This window comes from Chelonia mydas, chromosome 1 (assembly GCF_015237465.2).
Source record: "Chelonia mydas isolate rCheMyd1 chromosome 1, rCheMyd1.pri.v2, whole genome shotgun sequence".
In the NCBI taxonomy this organism is placed as follows: Eukaryota; Metazoa; Chordata; order Testudines; family Cheloniidae; genus Chelonia; species Chelonia mydas.
In genome coordinates this window covers 37526530-37548866 of record NC_057849.1, presented here as the reverse complement: position 1 = coordinate 37548866, position 22337 = coordinate 37526530, and the positions used below count along the sequence as shown (strand labels likewise).

At 44.6% G+C, this 22337-nt stretch overlaps 1 protein-coding gene across 2 annotated transcripts in view; it reads right to left on the bottom strand.

Annotated features, from left to right (window-relative positions):
* DDX10 (DEAD-box helicase 10) overlaps positions 1-22337 on the bottom strand; it is a 321863-nt gene that overhangs the window by 248720 nt on the left and 50806 nt on the right. For both annotated transcript variants that reach the window (XM_043530049.1, XM_037890408.2), the window contains exon 12: positions 4431-4519. In XM_043530049.1, coding sequence (XP_043385984.1) covers positions 4431-4519 — 89 coding nt within the window. The remainder of the gene's footprint in view (positions 1-4430; positions 4520-22337) is intronic.

Below are 22337 nucleotides of genomic sequence, written 5' to 3'. Positions count from 1 at the left end.
CTTTTTTATAAAAATATTTGCAGAAGTTGAAGACAAAAGAAGATTTCCTATTCCAACTTTGCTTTGAATTTGTATGTATGCACTCACACACAATATGTAAGTAGCGGTGAGACCTATGTGCAGAGCTCTTCAGAATACTGAATTTTGCAGGACATTATGCATTTCAGACAAATACGGCTGCCTGGTCCATTACACCATCCAGTCAGGTGCACTGAGTTGGTAGCCAGAAGACTATGAGCTTAAGGGCTTGTCTACACTGGCACTTTATAGTGCTGCAACTTTCTCGCTCGGGTGTGAAACACACACACCCCTGAGCGCTGCAAGTTTCAGCGTTGTAATGCGCCAGTATAGACAGTGCGCCAGAGCTGGTAGCTATGCCCCTTGTGGAGGTGGTGGCGGTTTTTTTGTTTGTTTGTTTTAAGAGCACTGGGAAAGCTCTCTCCCAGCACTGTGCCACAACTACACAAGCCACGTTAAAGCGCTCTAACGTTGCCAGTGAAGACGTGCCCTAAGTCTCACATCTATTGATTTCTGTTGTATTGTCATACACTTCACAGCCCTTATTGAACAAGACTAAGAACATATACTAAAAACCAGGCAAATATATTTCCCTGGTTTTACAAATAAATTACAGAGGTTGCACAAGGTCAAAACTGGCAGAGTTGGGAATAAAGATTTAAATTCTAATACAGCTAATCCAAGTCTTATCCACTCAGCCGCACTGCCTCTAAATAATGCCAGACCTATGAACTTGGCTATCCTGCCTTTGAAGCCACTCTAATCCTCAAGACTGCACTCCTCTCCAAACAGTCAGCTACTCATGGCACAAACATGGGTTGCCATTCCCAGGAGATTACACAAGTCTTTATATAGTCCCTCACCTTTCTTACACCCTCTGATCAACAATGAACTACCACTGCTGACATTTAAACCATCCAGTTCTGGGCCTCATGCTTTGAGAGAGATGTGGAGAAATTGGAGAAAGCCCAGAGGATAGCCACAAAAATGATAAATGATAAATTAGAAAACCTGACCTATGAGGAAAGGTTAAAAAACTGGACATATTTATTTTTGAGGAAAGAAGACTGAGTGGGGCCTGGTAACAGACTTCAAATATGTTAAAAGCTGTCATAGAGAGTACAGTGATCACCTGTTCTCCATGTCCACTAGAGGTACAGAAAGTAGTAATTGGCTCAATCTGCAGCAAGGGAGATTTAGGTTAGATATTAGGAAAAACTTTCTAACTATAATAGACTTCCAAGGGAGGTTGTGGAATCCCCATCACTAAGTTTTTAAGAACAGGTTGGACAAACACCTATGATGGATGGTCTCTCTAAGTGTATTTTCTCCTACCTCTGTGCAGGGGACTGTACTGGACGGCTTCTCAAGGTCCCTTCCATACTACATTTCTAAGATCATTGGGCATATGTGTAAACAACCCACTGAAACAAACAGGGGAGCTGACACCTTCCCAGGTTTGTTTCAGCATATCTGCAAAAGCAAGCACGCATCAGTTAACTCTGACTATGAGTCAAGCACATCTACACAACCATTATGGCTAAAGATCTACTTTTCTTCTTTTAAATCAGAAGAGATTCTGGAGAACAAAAGGGCAGCATCCAAAGAAAGTGCAGCAAGTCAGAGACTTGGTTCAACATGGCCCAATATGAGCCTCGGCTTTAGTGTAAATACAATGAGGTCTTGACCAGTTTTATACTCTGATAGCAATGACACGGATAACTACATGCTAAAATGAATAATATTTCGAACAACCTATTCTAGAGCGTCATAGTTCCTTTTGTCACACACACAGGCATTATGGCTCACCAACTACAGTGAGCCTCATTTAAAAGACATCTACCTTCAAGGAACAATGCTTCCATTACACTCAAAAACTAAGCTGCAATGTATCATTGTCACACTTTATATATTACACCCTCTTTTTCAGGCAACAGACTCATAAAAAGGACAGTCACAATAGGAGCTCATAGATTCCAGGGCCAGAAGGAACCATCGTGATTACCTAGCCTCCTGTATAACAAGGACATAGAACTTCCCCATATCTTTTAGAAAAACTTCCAATCTTGATTTAAAATTTGTCAGTAACAAAGAATCTACCATAATCCTTGCTAAATTGTGCCAATTGTTAATTACTCTCACTGTTAAAAACGTACACCTTATTTCCAATCTGAATTTGTCTAGCTTCAACTTCCAGCCATTGGATTGTGCTATACCTTTTTCCTGCTAGCTTGAAGAGACCACTATTAAATATTTCTTCCTGGCGTAGGTACTTATAGACTAATCAAGCCACGCTCTAAACTTCTCTTTGTTAAACTAAATAGACTGAACGTCTGTTGGACTTCCCCCAAGACCTCTTCCATTTGGTTCCCAAGAACTCAGTTTGCCTCCAGTCTCATCATTCAGATTCCTTTATCTGGCTTAAGGCAAAGCTATGTTAAGTTGCTCAGACTCAACCATAAGGGTTGAGTATAGGGCATAACATATCTAAAGTTACACAGAAAACCTTTTCCTTTATACAAATTTACACATTACATTGCATTTACTATGCATTGCATCACATGTTCTGGGATTGACTTGGTTACTTTGTAAGAACCGATCCCTGTACAGCATGTTCTGTCCACATACTGTCCATGTATGACTTACCCTTTACATCATCTTACGTTCCAGGCTTATCTTGTCCATTGTAAATGGTTCCTTGGATGTTCCCCCTTATCTTAGCTAGTACAGACTCTCTCTCTTAGCTTACTGGCCCCCTTACCTATCAGTTACACAGACATTTTGCTTCCAGGCAGCTGATCCATTTACCTCCCTTATTTCTGTCTCCCAAGAAATGAAGTCTTACCCATGTCTAACTACTCACGTTAAGCCAGGCCTACAGCTCCTTGAGTCTATCATGATAAGACATGTTTTCTAATCATTATCATGGCTCTTCTCTGAACCCTCTCCAATTTATCAACATCCTTCTCGAATTGTGGGCACCAGAACTGGACACAGTACACAAGCAGCAGTCACACCAGTGCTGAATGCAGAGGTGAAAAGAAAACCTCTCTACTCCTGCAAGATTCACCGGCCTATGTATCCAAGGATCTCATCAGCCCTTTCGGCCACAGCATTGCACTAAGAGCTCATGCTCAGCTGATTATTCACCACGATCCCCAAATCTTTTTCAGAGTCACTGCATCCCAAGATAATCTCCCATGCTGCAACTATAGCTTACATTCTTTGCTCGTAGATGTATTCATTTACATTAAGTTGTATTAAAAACGCATATTGTTTGCTTGCACCAATTTTACCAAGTGATCCACATCACTTTGTATCTGTGACCTGCCCTCTTCATTATTTAACATTCCCCCAATTTGTGTGTCATCTGCAAACTTTATCAATGATGATTTTGTGCTTTCTTCCAAGTCATTGATAAAAATGTTAAATAGCACAATCCAAAAATAGATCCCTGAGGGAACCCACTAGAAACACCCCCATTTGCTGGTGATTCCCCATTTGCAATTACAAATTTGAGACCTACCAGTTAACCAGTTTTTAATCCATTTAGTGTGTGCGCCACGTTAATTTTATATCTTTCTAGTTTTTTAAATCAAAATGTCATGTGGTACCAAGTCATATGCCTTACAGAAGTAGATTACATCAACACTATTACCTTAATCAACCAAACTTGTAATCTAATCAAATACAGATAATCAGGTTAGTTTGACAGGATCTATTTCTCATAAACACATGTTGATTGGTGTTAATTATATTACAGTCTTTTAATTCTTTATGAAATCAAGTCCTGCACTGGCACTCCATTATCCTCCACAGGACTGATGTCACACTGACAGGCCTACAATTATCCAGGTTATCCCATTTATCATTTTTAAATATTGGCACACCATTAAGTTTCTTCTGGAACTCAAACCCCCCCGGTTTCAAGACTCACTGAAAAAATCAACAATAATGGTCCAGTGAGCTCCTCAGCCAGCTCATTTAAAACTCTTGTATGGAAGTTATCTGGACCTGCTGATTTAGAAATGTCTAACTTTAATAGCCTCTATTTAACATCCTTCTGAGATACTCTAGGCTCAAGGGTGTCACTGACAGAGGGAAAAAAAAATCAAATAGAACATTGTGATGGGAAAACATTTTTATCTCATTACTTCTGGCTTTTGTATCATGTATTACAATATTTGTCTTTACTGCAGTGAGTTACTACTCTTTGTGGAACAATGTACAATTTTAATAACATTTTTCCTACAATGTGGGTCTACAAAAATGTTCAAAAACTACATTAGTAGGAAAATGTTATAAGACACATTAAAATTCTAATTGCAAACATGGTAAAACAGTTATTTAACCCAAAGTTGAAGATACCAGGGGAAAAAAGGTAAGTTTTTCACTTTCAATACTGTACTTACTGGGCATATTCTGCTAGAGGTAACTTAAACACATCAAAAACTTCTTTGTTCTTCATTAGGTAGACTGAACGCAAGTAGGATACAAAACACTGAAAGGAGAAGAAAAGTGTTTTAAAACAGAAAAGAAAAATGCTCTCATTCAATTAATTGTATATTAACATTATACCATTTGGCTAACCAGAAAAAAGTTGAGAATTCTAATACTGGTTTTGTCTAAGAACTTATTTATCCACACAGTTTCAACAAAAGAATCAATATTATAAGAAGATCTAGTTCTTAATATTTCAGTACTTCATTCAGAGCAGCCTAATTGGCTCATTATGCTAATGATGTGTAGCTGTAGCTTTGCTAGTCACAAAATACGCTTGTGAGAGCAGCTAGAAAGAGGAGACTATTTCATGTATTACTCAAAAGCTGGGAGAAAAAAAAATATGAAGTTACTGGACTAGAATATCTCAGTTAAACCAATGTAAAGCTCTCCAGCAGTGACACAGTATGTAGCACAGTAACTTGGATTTTTTTTTTTTTTTGTATTTTTCCTCTTCTTTCCTATCATCTCAAACTTTTAGTCTGTCCACTTATTTCATATTGCTTCCCACCCTCTACCTTATTACGTACGCTTCCCTCATTTGCCAAAATCATCTCTCCTTTACTTTTTAAAATTTAAGCTCTTTGCTCCATCCTTGGAAACCATTTTTAACAACTAGTAGAATTTGTTTTATGACAGGTTTTTTTCCTCCCTGTAACTCCTCTGTTGAAACAACCTTGGCTGCAGATTCTGCTTACAGCTTTGTTCTATCCAGATTGCAATCAAAAACCAGAAAATCACTGCTATAACACTGGGTAGCCTGCATTGGCAAAGCAATAAAACAATTGATAACTCATGTGTGTCATTCAGTAAATCACTGCTTATACCAGTGTAACCATTCTGTAATTTTTGTTTTGGGGCATCACTTGAAAAATTACATGACTGTCTCTTCTTTGTTAATTCATCCATGGAATTCTGACGTTGCCTCCTGTTGTCTGAGATACAATAAAGCAGACTTGACTTTTTTTTTCCCCCCCCCCCATGGAAAAAAAAATCTTTAACTCTATTCATAAATAACTCAAAACTCAATATATACACTTGCTGACAAATTGACTTAATTTCATCTCCACAGAAATTTTGATGTTAATATGGTAATTTCTCTCATGTTTTGCAGTATTAGTAGAATTTAATCTTTTAGTTTTGCTTGTACATGTACAAGGATTCAATGTAGAAAAGGAAAGGCTGATCTGATCTTCATTAAATGGTAGTTTGTAACATGAGCCAAATATAATACAATAATTTGAGTATCATTCTAGATTGGGGAGGACAAAATACAGCCCATGGGCCAGATTCAGCCCGACTAACATTTCTGTCTGGCCTGCCATGACTAACATTTCTGTCCGGCCTCCTCTGCTCCCTCGCAATCTCCGAGTTCGGGCTGCCAGAAGTCCCGCAGCGCAGCGGAGCGCTCAGGCAGGCTGTCTGCGTGTTGTGGCCCCACACCACTCCTGGAAGCGGCCAGCTGCTGCTGGCACGTCTCTGCGCACCCCTGGCAGGGGGAGGTGGCTCTGGGCACTGCCCCTTCCCCCAGCACTGTCTTCACAGCTCCATTGGCCATAAACCGGCCAATGGGAGCTGCGGGGGCAGTGCTTGCAGGCACGGGCAGCCCATGGAGACCCGCTACCCCCTTGCCCCCAAGTGGCGCACAGAAACGTGCCAGCAGCAGCCAGCCACAGCCGCTTCCGGGAGCAGTATGGGGCCACAGCATGCAGGCAGCCTGCCTGAGTCCTGCTACAATGCCAGCCGGGAGCCACCTGTTATAAACGCCTCCCAGCCAGAGCCTGTACTTCGCACCCCCTACTGCACCCCAACCCCCTGCCCCAGGTCAGAACCCCCTCTTGCACCCAAACTCCCTCCCAGACCCTGCACCCCAATCCCCTGCCCCAGCCAGAGCCCCCTCCTGCACCAAACTCCCTCCCAGAGCCCACACCCCTCACCCTCTCCTGCACCCCAACACTCTGCACCAGTCCAGAGCTCACTCCTGTGCCCCAACTCCCTCCCAGACCCCGCATCCCCTCCATTAGTATAGTAGAAACGTGCAGCCCATGACAACTTATCAAAATTTGTGGAGTGGCCCCCCTGCAAAAATTATTGCCCACCCCTGTTCTAGATCTTCCTATTTAAGTGTAGTGGGCCAATAATCCTGTAACCTATTCTTTGATTTGGGTCCCATTCAGTGCACATTTTCCTGAGCCTCAAGCCTTGTTCATTCACTATGTGGACAAAGTACACAATCTATTAGGAGCATAAATTGCAAATTCTTATATCATCATATACTGGTGGCAGAAGAGCAGCTAAGTAATTGCAACCCAGAGTCTCTACAGCATGAAAATGCTTGGTGCGGTTACCACTTTGTATTTAACTATTAGTAAGGCTACGATTTTGTCACAGATATTTTTAGTAAAAGTCATGGACAAGTCAAGGGCTTCTTTGAATTTTTGTTTATTGCCTGCGACCTGTCCATGGCTTTTATTAAAAATATCCCTAACAAAATGAGGAGGAAGGAGGGTCCAGCACCCATAGCTACTGGGGCTCTGGGGTCACCCCTGACGCCCACAGGGGATGGACAGCTGCTGGGGGTCCCTCTCCTCCCCATTCCCCAAAGGGGCTGGGCAGCTACTGGGAGCTCCGGGGTCCCCCTTCTGCCCAGTATCTGGGAGCTGCAGGGGTGGCGGGGCAAGCCTGTCGCTGACAGCTTGGGGCTGAAGCGGAAAATGTCATGGAGATCTCTGGAAGTCATGGATTCTGTCACTTCCATGACCTCCATGATATAACTGTGGCCTTAACTATTGGTGGGTAAATCAAGTGCAGTTCTAGTAGCATTATTTCTTAACATTTTTTTAAAGATTATGAGAGAGAAGAGCAGATTCCCCAACTCTTTCACCCTTACTGGCAGAACATTTCTCCACATTGGCCTGTGTGAAGTGTGTGTTTTCATCTGCTTGGTAGAAGTCAAATGTAAAGGGGAAAAAAGGGACTTGTGCCCATTTCTTCATGATTCATAGACTTTAAGGCCAGAAGAGATCATCATGACCATCCAGTTTGGTCTCCTGCACATCTTAGGCCACAGAACCTCACCAACCCAGTCCTGTAGTAGGCACATAACCTCTGGCTGAGTTACTGAAGTCCTCAAATCCTTATTTCAAGACTTCAAGTTAGAGAGAATCCACTATTTACTCAGTTCAAACCAGCATGCCCCATGCTACAGAGGAAGATGAAAAACACCCACCGGCTCTGCCAAACTGAACGGTGAGAAAATTCCTCCTGACCCCCAATATGGAGATCAGTCAGACCCTGAGTATGTGAGCAAGACCCACCAGCCAGACATCTGGGAAAGAATTCTCTGTAGAAACTCAGAGCCCTCCTCATCTAGCGTCCCATTTCTGGCTGTTGGAGATATTGCTAATAGCAGTTGCAAATGGACCACATGCCATTGTAAGCAATCGCATCACACCATCCGCTCCACAAACTTATCAAGCTCAATCCTGATGCCAGTTAGGTTTTTTTACCCACACTACCCCCCTTGGAAGACAGTTCCAGAGCTTCATTACTTTGATGGTCACAAATCCTCCATCTAATTTCAAGCCTAAACTTGTGGATGGCCATATTAATTCCATTTGTTTTTCTGTCAACACTGGACCTTACCTTAAATAACTCCTCTCCCTCACTGGTATTTATACAGTGACGAGCTGCCAAAATCTTAACAACCGGTTCCCTATAAAAAGTTCTGATTTTAGGGATGTGCCCCAGTATGTATTTTCTGTACCAATACCATACGATTACCATACATCTGTATTTTCCCGGGAGGAATTTTTAAAAATTCCTCCCGGACAGCAATTTAAGAACCAAAAAGCCTGACCTGTCTGGGAAAATACGGATGTATGTTAACCCTGCTTAAAGTTCTTTTTTAAAAAGATGGGCCTGAACTAGAAATGAGCTCCGTTTCACACGTGTGGGTCCCCGCCACTCCCTGAGGGTGTGCTAGGGTGACCAGATGTCCCGATTTTATAGGGACATTCCCGATTTTGGGGTCTTTTTCTTATATAGGCTCCTATTACCACCCACACCCTGTCCTGATTTTTCACACTTGCTGCCTGGTCACCCTAGGGTGTGCACATGGGTGGGTCCCAGCTGCTCCCTGCTCCCCTCACTGAAGCAGGTGTGCAGGGTTACTGCCCTGGGAACTGCAGGGCACCAGTGGACGTGGGGCCAGCTGCAGACAGGGGTGTGGTCAGGGCTAGCTGGAGGCAGGGGGTCCAGGGCTGGCTGCGGGCAGGGCAGGGGGTGCAGAGCTGGCTGGAGACAGGAAGGTGCGGGGTTGGCTGGAGGCAAGGGGGTGGGGGGCTGGCTGCGGGCAGGGCAGGGGGTGCGGAGCTGGCTGGAGACAGCAGGGTGCGGGGTTGGCTGGAGGCAAGGGGGTGTGGGGCTGGCTGCAGGAAGGGCAGGGGGTGCGGAGCTGGCTGGAGACAGGAGGGTGCGGGGCTGGCTGGAGGCAAGGGGGTGTGGGGCTGGCTGGAGAGAGGGCAGGGGCTGACTGGAGGTAGGGGCTGGCTGCAGGGCTGCCTGGAGACGGGCTGACTGCGGGCAGGGCAGGGGGTGCGGCAGTGGCTGGTGCGGGCAGGACAGAGGGCGCGGGGGTGGCTGGAGACGGGCCGGCTGGAGACAGGGCAGGGGGTGCATGTGGCAGGGGCTGGCTACGGGCAGGGCAGAGGGTGCGGGGGTGGCTGGAGACAGGGCAGGGGGTGCGTGCAGTAGGGGCTGGCTGCGGGCAGGGCAGGGAGTGCGGGGGTGGCTGGCTGGCTGCAGGCAGGGCAGGGAGTGCGCGGGTGGCTAGAGATGGGCTGGCTGCAGGCAGGGCAGGGGGTGCATCAGGGGCTGCAGGCAGGGGGTGCAGGGACGGCTGCGGGCAGGGCAGGGGTGCATGTGGCAGGGACTGGCTGCGGGCAGGGCAGGGGGTGCAGGGGTGGCTGGAGACGGGGCTGGCTGTGGGCAGGGCAGGGCTGCGTGTGGCAGGGGCTGGTTGCAGGCAGGGGGTGCAGGGGTGGCTGGAGACAGGGGCTGATGTGGGCAGGGAGTGCTGGGGGTGCGGCAGGGGCTGGCTGCAGGCAGGGGGTGCGGGGGTGGCTGGAGACAGGGGCTGGCTGCAGGCGGTGCTGGGGGTGCGGCAGGGGCTGGCTGCAGGCAAGGGGTGCGGGGGTGGCTGGAGACAGGGGCTGGCTGCAGGCAGGGCAGGGGGTGCGGCAGGGGCTGGCTGCAGGCAGGGGGTGCGGGGGTGGCTGGAGACAGGGGCTGGGGCAGGGGCTGGCTGGAGGCAGGGGCTGGCTGGAGGCAGGGGCTGGCTGGAGGCAGGGGCTGGCTGGAGGCAGGGGGTGTGGGGGTGGCTGGAGGCAGGGCAGGGGCTGGCTGGAAGCGGGGGCTGGCTGCAGGCAGGGGGTGGGGGGGTGGCTGGAGATGGGGGCTGGCTGCAGGCAGGGGGTGCGGGGGTGGCTGCAGGCAGGGCAGGGGGTGTGGCAGGGGCTGGCTGCAGGCAGGGGGTGCAGGGGTGGCTGGAGACGGGGGCTGGCTGCAGGCAGAGGGTGCGGGGGTGGCTGGAGGCAGGGGAGGGGGTGCGGCAGGGGCTGGCTGCAGGCAGGGGGTGCAGGGGTGGCTGGAGACGGGGGCTGGCTGCAGGCAGAGGGTGCGGGGGTGGCTGGAGGCAGGGGAGGGGGTGCAGCAGGGGTTGGCTGCAGGCAGAGAGGTGCAGGGGTGGCTGGAGGCAGGGGCTGGCTGCGGGCAGAGTGGTGGGTGCTCACGGGGGAGAGCTGCTCGGAGCAGCCTAAGCAGCAGGACGCAGCCCAGGCCTAGCAGAGCAGCTGGGGACCCACCAGGCAGCATCGGGAGCCCCATGGCCAGGGGAGCAGCAGCAACAGGGCTCATGCCCAGGGCCAGGCGACAGCCCACATGGCTCCCTCAGCGCAGCGCCCCCAGCGGCCGGTGGAGGAATTACATCACTTCCCGACCAGAGCCCATCAAAGCCTCAGTGCCCCCTGCAGGAAAGCGGGTTAACAACCGGTTCTAAAACTGCTTCAAAATTTAACAACCAGTTCGCGCAAACTGGTGCGAACCAGCTTCAGCTCACCACTGTATTTATCCCTTTGATGTATTTATAGAGAGCAATCATATCTCCCCTCAGCCTTCATTTGGTTAGGCTAAACAAACCAAGCTTTTTGGATCTCCTCTCATACGGCAGGATCTCCATTCTCCTGATCATCTTAGTAGGGCTTCTCTGCGCCTGTTCCAGTTTGAATTCATCTTTCTTAAACATGGGAGACCAGAATTCCACTCAGTATTCCACAGGAGGGCTCACCAGTGCCTTGTATAATGGTAATAATACTTCCATATCTCCACTGGCAATAACCCACCTGATGCATGCTAGGGTTGCATTAGCCTCTCTTTTACGGCTGCATCAGACTGGCAGCTGATCCTGTGATCAGTCAACACACCCAGATCTTTCTCCTTCTCTGTCTCTGCCAACTGATGAGTCCTCAGTTTACAGCAAAAATTCTTGTTCATTCCCAAGTACATAACTTTATACTATTACATTTCATCTCATTCCCATTACTCCAGTTTTCAAGGTCATCCGTATCTTCTTATATGAAATTCTGGTCCTCCCAACTTTGTGTCATCCACAAATTTTATTAGCACACTCACATTTTGTGTGTCAAGATCTTTAATGAAAATGTTAAATAAGATTGGTCCAAGACTGATCCTTGTGGAACTCCACCAGTAACCTCCCTCCAGCCTGCATTTACCTTTCAGCATGAACCTTTGCACTCTCCCCTAAAACTACTTCCTTAAATTTTTATATTAATATTCTTATATTAATCCTGATGTTCTCCAATTTAAGGAATAATTTCCCATGTAGAATTGTATCAAATGCTTTATTAAAATCCAGGTAGACTATATCTATTGCACTTCCTTTGTCTAGAAAATCGGTTATCTTCTCAAAGAAAGAGATCGGGTTGGTCTGGCACAATATAAAACTTTTGTAAAATCAGGTTGTATTTTATCCCAATTACTGTTTATCTCCATGTCTTTAACTACTCTCTTTCAAAATTTGTTCTAAGAACTTGCATAGAACTGAGGTCAAACTAAAGGGCCTGTAGTTTCCCAGATCACCTTTTTTCCCTTCCTTAAATATAGGTACTATGTTTTCAATTCTCCAGTCAGAGTACAACCCCCAAATTTATGGATTCATTACATATTCTTGCTATTGGGCTTGCAATTTCATGCGCCAGTTCCTTTAATATTCTTGGATGGAAATTATCCAGGCTACCCAATTTGGTCCCATTAAACTGTCTGAGTTTGGCTTCCACCGTGGATGTGGCAATTTCTATTTCCATATCCTTGTTCCTATTAGCCACCCAGCCACGGCCCCCAAGCGCCTCATTACCCTTATAAAAAACTGAGGCAAAGTATTTATTTAGGTATTGGGCCATACCTAGATTATTTTTAATCTCCACCCCATCCTTAGCGTTTCTTCTTTCCTTGTTTTCTTTATTTACATGGCTAAAGAACTTTCCATTATTTGTTTTAATTTCCTTTGCAAGGTCCAACTCTGCTTGGCTTTTTTCACTTTTTCCATACACTTTCTGACCTCGATGAGGTAGTTTTGCTTGCTGATCCATTCCTTCTTCCATTCCTTGTAGGCTTTCTTCCTTCTCTGAATAACCTGTTTGGGATGCTTGTTCATCCAGCTTGCTTTGCAACCTTTCCCTACGAATTTTTTCCCCTTTCTTGGGATGCAGGCTTCAGATACTTCGTCAAAGTTAAAGAAATTAATCCCAAGCCACCTCCTCCACCTCCTCCTTAAGTTCTTCAGTCTACCCACTTCCATAACTAATTCCCTTAATTTATTAAAGTTTGTACTTTTGAAATCAAGGACCCTATTTGCAGATCTATTTTTGTTTATCCTTCCATTGGAGTTTAAACGGAATTAAGCCATGATCACTCCAACCAAGGTATTCCTCTACAACCAGTTGTTCTAGGAGGTCCTCACTACTCACCAATACTAATACAAATCTAAAATGGCATCACCCATTGTTGGTTCAATGACTACTTAGTGAAAAAATCTGCCAGTTATCACCTCCAGGAATATCTGGGCCCTACCATTATCAGCAGCACTTGTGCTCCAATCTATACCTGGGAAATTAAAATCTCCCATAATCACACAATTCTCAATAGTATATTAAAGAGATCTCTATCCATATTCAAATTGGATCCTGGGAGTCTGTAGGACATCCCAAGCACTATCCCAGAGGAGCCTCTTATCTTTCTTCCCCAAAGTGATTTTGACCCAAAGAGATTCCAGTTTATCCATTCCATCACTTCTAATTTTACAGTATACCTCATCTTTAATATATAATGCTACTCCTCCACCTTTACCTTTCTTTTCTGAACAGCGCATACCCTTCTATACCTGTATTCCAATCATGATTACTATTCCACCATGTTTTCATTATCCCTATAATATCTGGTTTAACTTCCTGCACCAGTAGTTCTAGTTCCTCTTTTTTGTTACCCAGGCTTCTTGCACTTTTGTACAGACATCTTAGCTGTTTCAGCTTTTTCTTCACCCAGAATCCCCACCCGATTAGGTACAATCTTTTTACTACCAGTATGTATCACCTACCTGACAGTGACTGTCATTCTCTTTCCTCTGTCCATTCACCTACACTCTATTGTTCCTTTCTCCATTGCTGTATCCTTTTACTTGATTTTCCTCCCACTCAATACTAGAATCAGGTGTGGAGATTACATGAGCTCTCGCCACCATCTGCCCCAAATTCCTAGTTTAAAGCTCTTTTAGACAATCAGTTGTGCCAACCTCCATCCCAGAAGTCTATTTCCTTCCCTAATCTAGGTGGAGTCCATCCCATCAGAACAGTCCTCTGAATTCCTGCTAGTGGTCAAATATTCCAAAGCCCCTCTTATAAAACCACTGCCTGAGCCACCTGTCAATCATCATAATCTTGTCTTGCCTTTGCTCTCCGCCAGACAGATAGACTCCCACAGAAGATCACCTTAGCATCCATTTCTTTAAGCATCTTCCCCAGCCTGGCGTACTCTTCCTTGACGCATCTCAACGAGAATCTAGCCATATCATTTGTTCCCACATGAAGGCTGGTTAGTGGACTCTTTCCACTTCCATTAGGACCCTCTTCAGCCTTTGGTATCTTAGCTCCCACCAGACAGCACACCCTTCTGTTCTCCGGATCAGCTCTGGTGACAGGCCTTTCTGTTCTTAGTAGGAAATCCCCAGTCACATAGCCCTGCCTCTTCGTGGTGTTGGGGCAATTATTCGACCTTCCCCTTCTGTTCTTTCTGGTTGCAAGTTTTCTTTGTCTTTTGTTCTCACTTGCAATCTTCTGTGACTCATCCTCTATCCTCCTGGTGCTCCAAACTGTGGCTACTGCCATTGTCTCTTACCCAATTCTTGTAGCATTAGCCACGCTTCTCTTCTTCCTTGCTCTCCCATGTTATGTTACTGACTGCCTCTCCCCTTCATTTTCCAACTCAGCGAACCTGTTCCTCAGCTCTCTTCCCCCCTTCACAAGCTGGTCTTTTCCTCTGCTTTGTTCTCAGCCACTTGCTTCCACTGGCCACTTTCTTCATCCAACAGTCTACCCTCACAGTTCTCTAGTCCAGCAGGCATCTGCAAGTCTTGATCCTCATCTCTCCTTCCCTCCATCACCTGCTCAAATCCCCTTCGAAACCCCACCACAGTTTCTGTCTGCATCACCAAACTTCAGATCTTCTCCTCCATCAAACCTATCAGGCAGCACTTCAAACAAAGCACCTTTCAGGTACCCGCTTCAGGATAATACACATCACCACAGCTTCCACATCCAGTCATCTTCACGGTAGCTTTTTTCAGGTCACTACCACTGCTGCCAGCGTAGTTGTCATAACCTTCCCTTCTAAGCGCCTGTCAAGAAGGGAAAAAAAAAACCACACACCAAAAAACACACAAACACACCAAACTCCCCTTACAAACTCCCACTCAAACTCTGTTTTCACCTCTGCTTGCCGGCTCCTATGCCACTGGCTGGCCGGTTGGCTGCCTTTATAGGTCTGCTGATTAGGGAAGCTCCCAACCAAGGTTCAGCGGTGATCAAAGGCTCTGTTTCTCTCACAACACACTGCCCACCACCAAACTTTGTAAACTGAAACAAGCCAGCAAGCAAACAAACTCATTACTGCTAAGGAACACGGGTTTGTCTCCCTTCTCCAACAGATCTCCACTCAAACTCCCCTGTTTTCAGCTCTTTGTGCTGGCTCTTGTGCTGCTGCGCTACAAAAGGAGGCCCAGGCGGTTTTGATTTACAACAAAACCTGCCCTAGAAGACTTTAGGGGCTACTGGGAAACCAGAACAAATAGAAACCAAACTGAGATGAGAAATTATTTTTATTCTGACTGTTTAAAACCAACACACTTGGGAGAAATCATTTGCGATAATGATTCAGTACTTCTGGCCTTTCAGTTAGAGGGTAAGAATGTTTTCCATACCCTTATGAACCCCAAGAGATCATCCAACAAAACCAATCAATCAGCCCTGATCCCTACTGGGGCCTCTAGATACTCCTACAATATAAAATACATAATTATTTTCTAAGGTAAAATAAGGAAGCAGGAGAAATTTTTACATCTGAAACTAGCAAAAAACTCAAACCCCCATGTTTTCCCTTGACAGGTCGCTTTAACATGCTAATTTTTGTTACTGGTTGCACTTGTAGGTATGCTTAGAGTCAAAGTAGCACAACACTTCATATTATAGGTCTCCATTTTCAATCACTCATTTATTTTCCCAAACTGTAAATTTTCAGGCTGAGATTTCCCATGACAGGTCTCTGCGCCCTTCTAGTATTTTTTAATTTTCAGCAAAAAATTGAACTGTTGCTAAGAATGACATATGGGAAAAATACACTTTTTCCCATATTAAAATATTATAACCATTTCACTGACAAGCTCGAGCACCTCCAGGCTTTGGAGCAGGGATTTGAAATTTGGCAGTGTTTTTGCCCTGCTGACAGGGATGTGCCTTTTGGCATCCCCATAAACATCCATCCAAATCTGGCCAAGCTATGAGCCTCCAAAATCACTGTTCACACGATCAGTAGACTCCTGTGTAGCAGCTAAATTCTCTAAGGAGTCCAAATACACTGGGCATGCTCTGGGGAAGAAAACTATTAGAGCCTCCCCTGGGATAGTGCTTGGGGTGTGCTATAGTCCGCCGGGATCTAATTTGGATATGGATAGAGCCCTTTTTAATGTTTTTAATAAAGTAAATACTAATGGAAATTGTGTGATCATGGGAGACTTTAACTTCCCAGATATAGACTGGAGGACGAGTGCTAGTAATAATAATAGGACTCAGATTTTCCTAGATGCTATAGCTGATGGATTCCTTCATCAAGTAGTTGCTGAACCGACTAGAGGGGATGCCATTTTAGATTTGGTTTTGGTGAGTAGTGAGCACCTCAGAAGAAATGGTTGTAGGGGATAATCTTGGCTCAAGTGATCATGAGCTAATTCAGTTCAAACTGAACGGAAGGATTAATAAAAATAAATCTGCTGCTAGGGTTTCTGATTTCAAAAGGGATGACTTTCAAAAATTAAGGAAATTAGTAGGGAAGTGGATTGGACTGAAGAATTTATGGATCTAAAGGTAGAGGAGGCCTGGGATTATTTTAAATCAAAGCTGCAGAAGCTATCGGAAGCCTGCATCCCAAGTAAGGGGAAAAAAACCATAGGCAGGAGTTGTAGACCAAGCTGGATGAGCAAGCATCTCAGAGAGGTGATTAAGGAAAAGCAGAAAGCATATAGGGAGTGGAAGATGGGAGGGATCAACAAGGAAAGCTACCTTATTGAGGTCAGAACATGTAGGGATAAAGTGAGACAGGCTAAAAGTCAAGTAGAGTTGGACCTTGCAAAGGGAATTAAAACCAATAGTAAAAGGTTCTATAGTCATATAAATAAGAAGAAAACAAAGAAAGAAGAACTGGGACCGCTAAACACTGAGGATGGAGTGGAGGTCAAGGATAATCTAGGCATGGCCCAATATCTAAACAAATACTTTGCCTCAGTCTTTAATAAGGTTAATGAGGATCTTAGGGATAATGGTAGCATGACAAATGGTAATGAGGATATGGAGGTAGACATCACCATATTTGAGGTAGAAGCGAAACTCAAACAGCTTAATGGGACTAAATCGGGGGGCCCAGATAACCTTCATCCAAGAATATTAAAGGAATTGGCACAAGAAATTGCAAGCCCATTAGCAAGAATTTTTAATGAATCTGTAAACTCAGGGGTTGTACCGTATGATTGGAGAATTGCTAACATAGTTCCTATTTTTAAGAAAGGGAAAAAACGTGATCCGGGTAATTATAGGCCTGTTAGTTTGACATCTGTAGTATGCAAGGTCTTGGAAAAAATTTTGAAGGAGAAATTAGTTAAGGACATTGAAGTCAATGGTAAATGGGACAAAATACAACATAGTTTTACAAAAGGTAGATCGTGCCAAACCAACCTGATCTCCTTCTTTGAGAAGGAAACAGATTTTTTAGACAAAGGAAACGCAGTGGATCTAATTTACCAAGATTTTAGTAAGGCATTTGATACCGTGCCACATGGGGAATTATTAGTTAAATTGGATAAGATGGGGATCAATAGGAAAATTGAAAGGTGGATAAGGAATTGGTTAAAGGGGAGACTACAACGGGTCCTACTGAAAGGTGAACTGTCAGGCTGGAGGGAGGTTACCAGTGGAGTTCCTCAAGGATCAGTTTTGGGACTGATCTTATTTAATCTTTTTATTACTGACCTTGGCACAAAAAGTGTGAGTGTGCTAATAAAGTTTGCGGATGATACAAAGCTGGGAGGTATTGCCAATTTAGAGAAGGACCGGGATACCCTACAGGAGGATCTGGATGACCTTGTAAACTGGAGTAAGAGTAATAGGATGAAATTTAATAGTGAGAAGTGTAAGGTCATGCATTTAGGGATTAATAACAAGAATTTTAGTTATAAGCTAGGGACGCATCAATTAGAAGTAACGGAGGAGGAAAAGGATCTTGGAGTATTGGTTGATCATAGGATGACTATGAGCCGCCAATGTGATATGGCTGTGAAAAAAGCTAATGCGGTCTTGGGATGCATCAGGAGAGGTATTTCCAGTAGGGATAAGGAGGTTTTAGTACCATTATACAAGGCACTGGTGAGACCTCACCTAGAATACTGTGTGCAGTTCTGGTCTCCCATGTTTAAGAAGGATGAATTCAAACTGGAACAGGTTCAGAGAAGGGCTACTAGGATGATCCAAGGAATGGAAAACTTGTCTTATGAAAGGAGACTCAGGGAGCTTGGCTTGTTTAGCCTAACTAAAAGAAGGTTGAGGGGAGATATGATTGCTCTCTATAAATATATCAGAGGGATAAATACCAGAGAGGGAGAGGAATTATTTAAGCTCGGTACCAATGTGGACACAAGAACAAATGGATATAAACTGGCCACTAGGAAATTTAGACTAGAAATTAGACGAAGGTTTTTAACCATCAAAGGAGTGAAGTTTTGGAATAGCCTTCCAAGGGAAGCAGTGGGGGCAAAAGATCTTTCTGGCTTTAAGACTAAACTCGATAAGTTTATGGAGGAGATGGTATGATGGGATAACATGGTTTTGGTAATTAAATATTCATAAATAGGCCCAATGGCCTGTGATGGGCTATTAGATGGGGTGAGATCCGAGTTACCCAGGAAAGAATTTTCTGTAGTATCTGGCTGATGAATCTTGCCCATATGTTCAGGGTTTAGCTGATCGCCATATTTGGGGTCAGGAAGGAATTTTCCTCCAGGGCAGATTGGAAGAGGCCCTGGAGGTTTTTCGCCTTCCTCTGTAGCATGGGGCACGGGTCACTTGCTGGAGGATTCTCTGCTCCTTGAAGTCTTTAAACTACGATTTGAGGACTTCAATAGCACAGATATAGGTGTGAGGTTTTTTTGGTAGGAGTGGTGGGTGAAATTCTGTGGCCTGCGTTGTGCAGGAGGTCAGACTAGATGATCATAATGGTCCCCTCTGACCTAAATATCTATGAATCTATGTCCCAGAGTAGCAGGGACAGAGCAGGATTTTCCCTACAACTGCTCCTCTTAGTCGCCAGGATCCATTGTGGTGCCAGGCACAGGCAACAAAAGCAGGGAGACTCGTGTGTTCTCCATGTGCACATTCTGCTGGCACTCAGGTAGCGGGGGAGAAGCAGGAAGCATCTTGACTGGAACGGCATTTCTCTCTTCGGATGCAACATGATAACCTCTGCACGCCACATCCAATCAATGGGTATGGGAAAGAATAAGGGGGACGGTATAAGGGGGAAGACAGAGGACCTGGTGTGATCTGAGGAACAGAGCCCCTGGCATGCTGAGGGACACACACAGACTCTGGTATAGAAAAAAATGGAGGAGCCTACTATGGGGGGAGGGGGGAGGAAGAGGGCATGAGGGACAGAGCCCTTGCTATGAGGGTGAGGTTGAGCAGCCTGCAGCAAGGCCCTGAAATAAAGGGGGATGACAGGGTGGCTCACAGGGAGTTCCTGGGGGCAAACAGAGAAATGCAAGCAGCCCCTGGAGTTGACAATACGCTACAGAAGCAACCAAGTGTGGCTGAAGCTGCTAGCTGTACTAACCAAATGCCCAAGGCCCAGTTTGTCCCCCCTTTCCCTTTCTGGCTTTCAGATCTTCACCAAATCAATAGGGTTCTTACCCTCTGATGGATAGAACATTCTCTGAAATTCTGGAACTGACTGAATTCAGCATTCAAAAGTTATTGCATTACAGCCAAACATAGAAATGTCACCAAGCTGAGTTTAAGGCTTGGCCAATTAAAATCACAGTAATTCCTAAAGGACTCAACTAAGATAAATTGCTAGGAACTAGGCATTGCAGATACACATAATAAGAGACAGTACCTGCCCCAAGGGTAAACAGACAAGTGACAAAAAGGGTGGGAGAGAAGTGTCATCCCCGTTTTACCAGATGAGGCACAGAAAGATTAAGTGACTTCCCCAAGCTATTACATGAAATATGTAGCAAGGCCATAAACTGAACTCAGATCTGATTTCGGTACCTTAAGCACAAACCCATCATCCCTCTGAAGGATGTGTTTTACACACACACACAGTTGTCACCATTTTAAAATTAAAAGTGATTCCTCTTAGGTTTCGAAGCCCATCTGCACCCACACTGGACAGCCAAAAGGGGAAAATATATGTCAGCCTGAACCTTTAATTAGCTGCTCCTGCTGTTTTAGCAGGAACGAGTGGATAATGCTGGCTGACATTTCTACTTTTTTGGTATTGCTTTCAGTCATAAAACTATTGGATGAATTCAAAGTTTGCACCATTATGGAGAATTAACACCTAGTGTCAATGCTGGATTATATTAATATTTCTATGATAGTAGCACCTATCCTCCCTCAATCAGGATCCTCCCCCAATCCTCCCCAAATCCTATTGCACCAATATAAAATTAGCCACAATTTTTATTTCGTTGTATCTTTTACACATTGTAGTTTTCAATATACAAAATACACATACACAACAATGTGCTTTTTTATTTGTCTGCTATAGCAAAAATTGGAGCAATAAAGCTTGACTGAATTTGAAGTTTTAATGGACTATACTATTACAACTTCTTGCCAGTCCTTCCAAGGACTGATAAGGAAGTGACAGATGTATACCAGTTCAACATCTAAGCCTTCGCTATCAAACTAGAGGAAGCAGTGAATGTATCTGCCTTATATTTTCCTTCAAGAATCATTAATTCACCCCTCTCAGGAGGGGCCCATATGTACCACTCTCCAAAATTAACCTTCCATTTGCAACAGAAAGCTGCAGAGCCTGTGTAATTTTTGAAGATTCCCTTTCTTGCCCTTCATGCCCACTCATCTCCTTCCAGATGAACCACCAACTCCTTAAAACATCCAACAACCAACATGTTATTTTCATTCTAATATGAATGTTTAATATGCTAGGTTGTTTGAAGGGCTACAGTAATCCAAATCTGATTAGCTGTCAATCTACACTGTAATTCTCTTCACCAATCATTACGTTTTTCCCCCACCCTTTTAAAAATGTCTCCCCGATAGGATTTTTAAACTCAGCCATGAGGAGGAGCTCAACACTAAGAACCCACATATCCTTCAGCTAGGAGGCCACAACCATCATTAATGCTATGAACTCACTTGAGTACGCACACCACACTGACACCTCCCCACCCCACCCCCCCTCGCTGCCTGCGTGGTTCATTCTGGCATACAGGGAGATAATTTAATTCTTGTAAATTTCAACAATCTGCCTGATCAAAAAAACAGACAGGCCAGATAGACATGTAACACATTTCCTTGATAAAACCAGCATTCTGGGTATGATTCCGAGGTTAAGATATCATCTGTGATACAGCCATTGCTCTTAAGAGCAGGAACAACTAGGCTCTTACACACATACATCCTGCGTAAAGGAAGAGCCCAGGCCTGATCCATCTTTTTTCCGTAAGTTAAGAATTTTGTATACTGACCCCATACACATATTCATCTCTAAGAGAGTATACTTTAATTTTACATTTGTATTACACACTACTATAAAAAATTGTAATAGAAATAGGATTTTCAGGGTAGCTTTAACATTAGATCCATCAGTCTGAAAGAAAAGCCCTTATTTGACCTTGATCCACTGCTATTCTGAAGTGTTAAGACTGTTTCAACTCACCTAATTTAAATTTATCTCCCTTTTTTTTAAAAAAACAAATCTTAAAGAGCCAATGCAGAAGCAGCAATTGAAAGGGAAATGGTTTATTAGTTTTGTCAACCTAAGCCAAAGAACATTTGTTCCTGCTCTCGCCCCTTCCTAGCCAGCTGTTTCATCATGTCTTATGTAAATTTATCTAACTGTAAAACAGAGTTACAGTTGCAGATGATCATGATATGCCACCAGGTATTTTGGTCTAAAGAATGCTTTGCCAAAGAGGAAACAAGGGGAAACTTGCACTGCCATTCCCATGTTACAACTAAATGTCTTAGGATTTCAGTCCAGAGCCATCAACCTGGCACCTTTCATAAACAAAACTACTTTTAAAATTGAACATGCAATAGTCATCAATGGTCATTTTAACTAACTAAGGGCCTGACCTCATTGTTGTTACTCAAGCAAAACTCTCACTAACTTCCATCAACTGGAAGGGGCAGAGAGAAGTAGATCAGAGGAGGAGCCAGGAGGGGGTGAGAAACCTGAAGAGCACAGACTGGAACTAAAACAAGGAGCCGGAGTGGGGGAGAGACAGGACAGGTAAGGGACAAACTAGAGGGAACAGAGCAGAAGGGGGTCATGCTTGGAGTTGGGGGAGGGTTAAGAGTCTGTGCCCACTAGAGAACCCTCCCTTCCACAGCCCAGAATCGAACATGAGATTCCTGAGTCTCACCATTCCTCTGATGTACACAAACACCTTTGACACCCATTGGCAAAGTGTCTCATCCCCCTCTAATGGCTTGTACATACTAGTAGTAGGTTGTAATCCTCTATGAGTTACTCTGCTAGCTCAAGTGCCAGAGGTCTGCATGGTGTAACTGAAGTTCCTGCTGATGATCTAAAGTAGGTGTCAATACGATGCCACATGACTGAATTTGTTTTTTCTTGTGTGCATGCGTTATGATATCACTGTTAATTATATGATCACGGGGACCCTGCCTCATTCAGAGCACAGGATGGATGGTGCTCACTTAAGGAGTAGC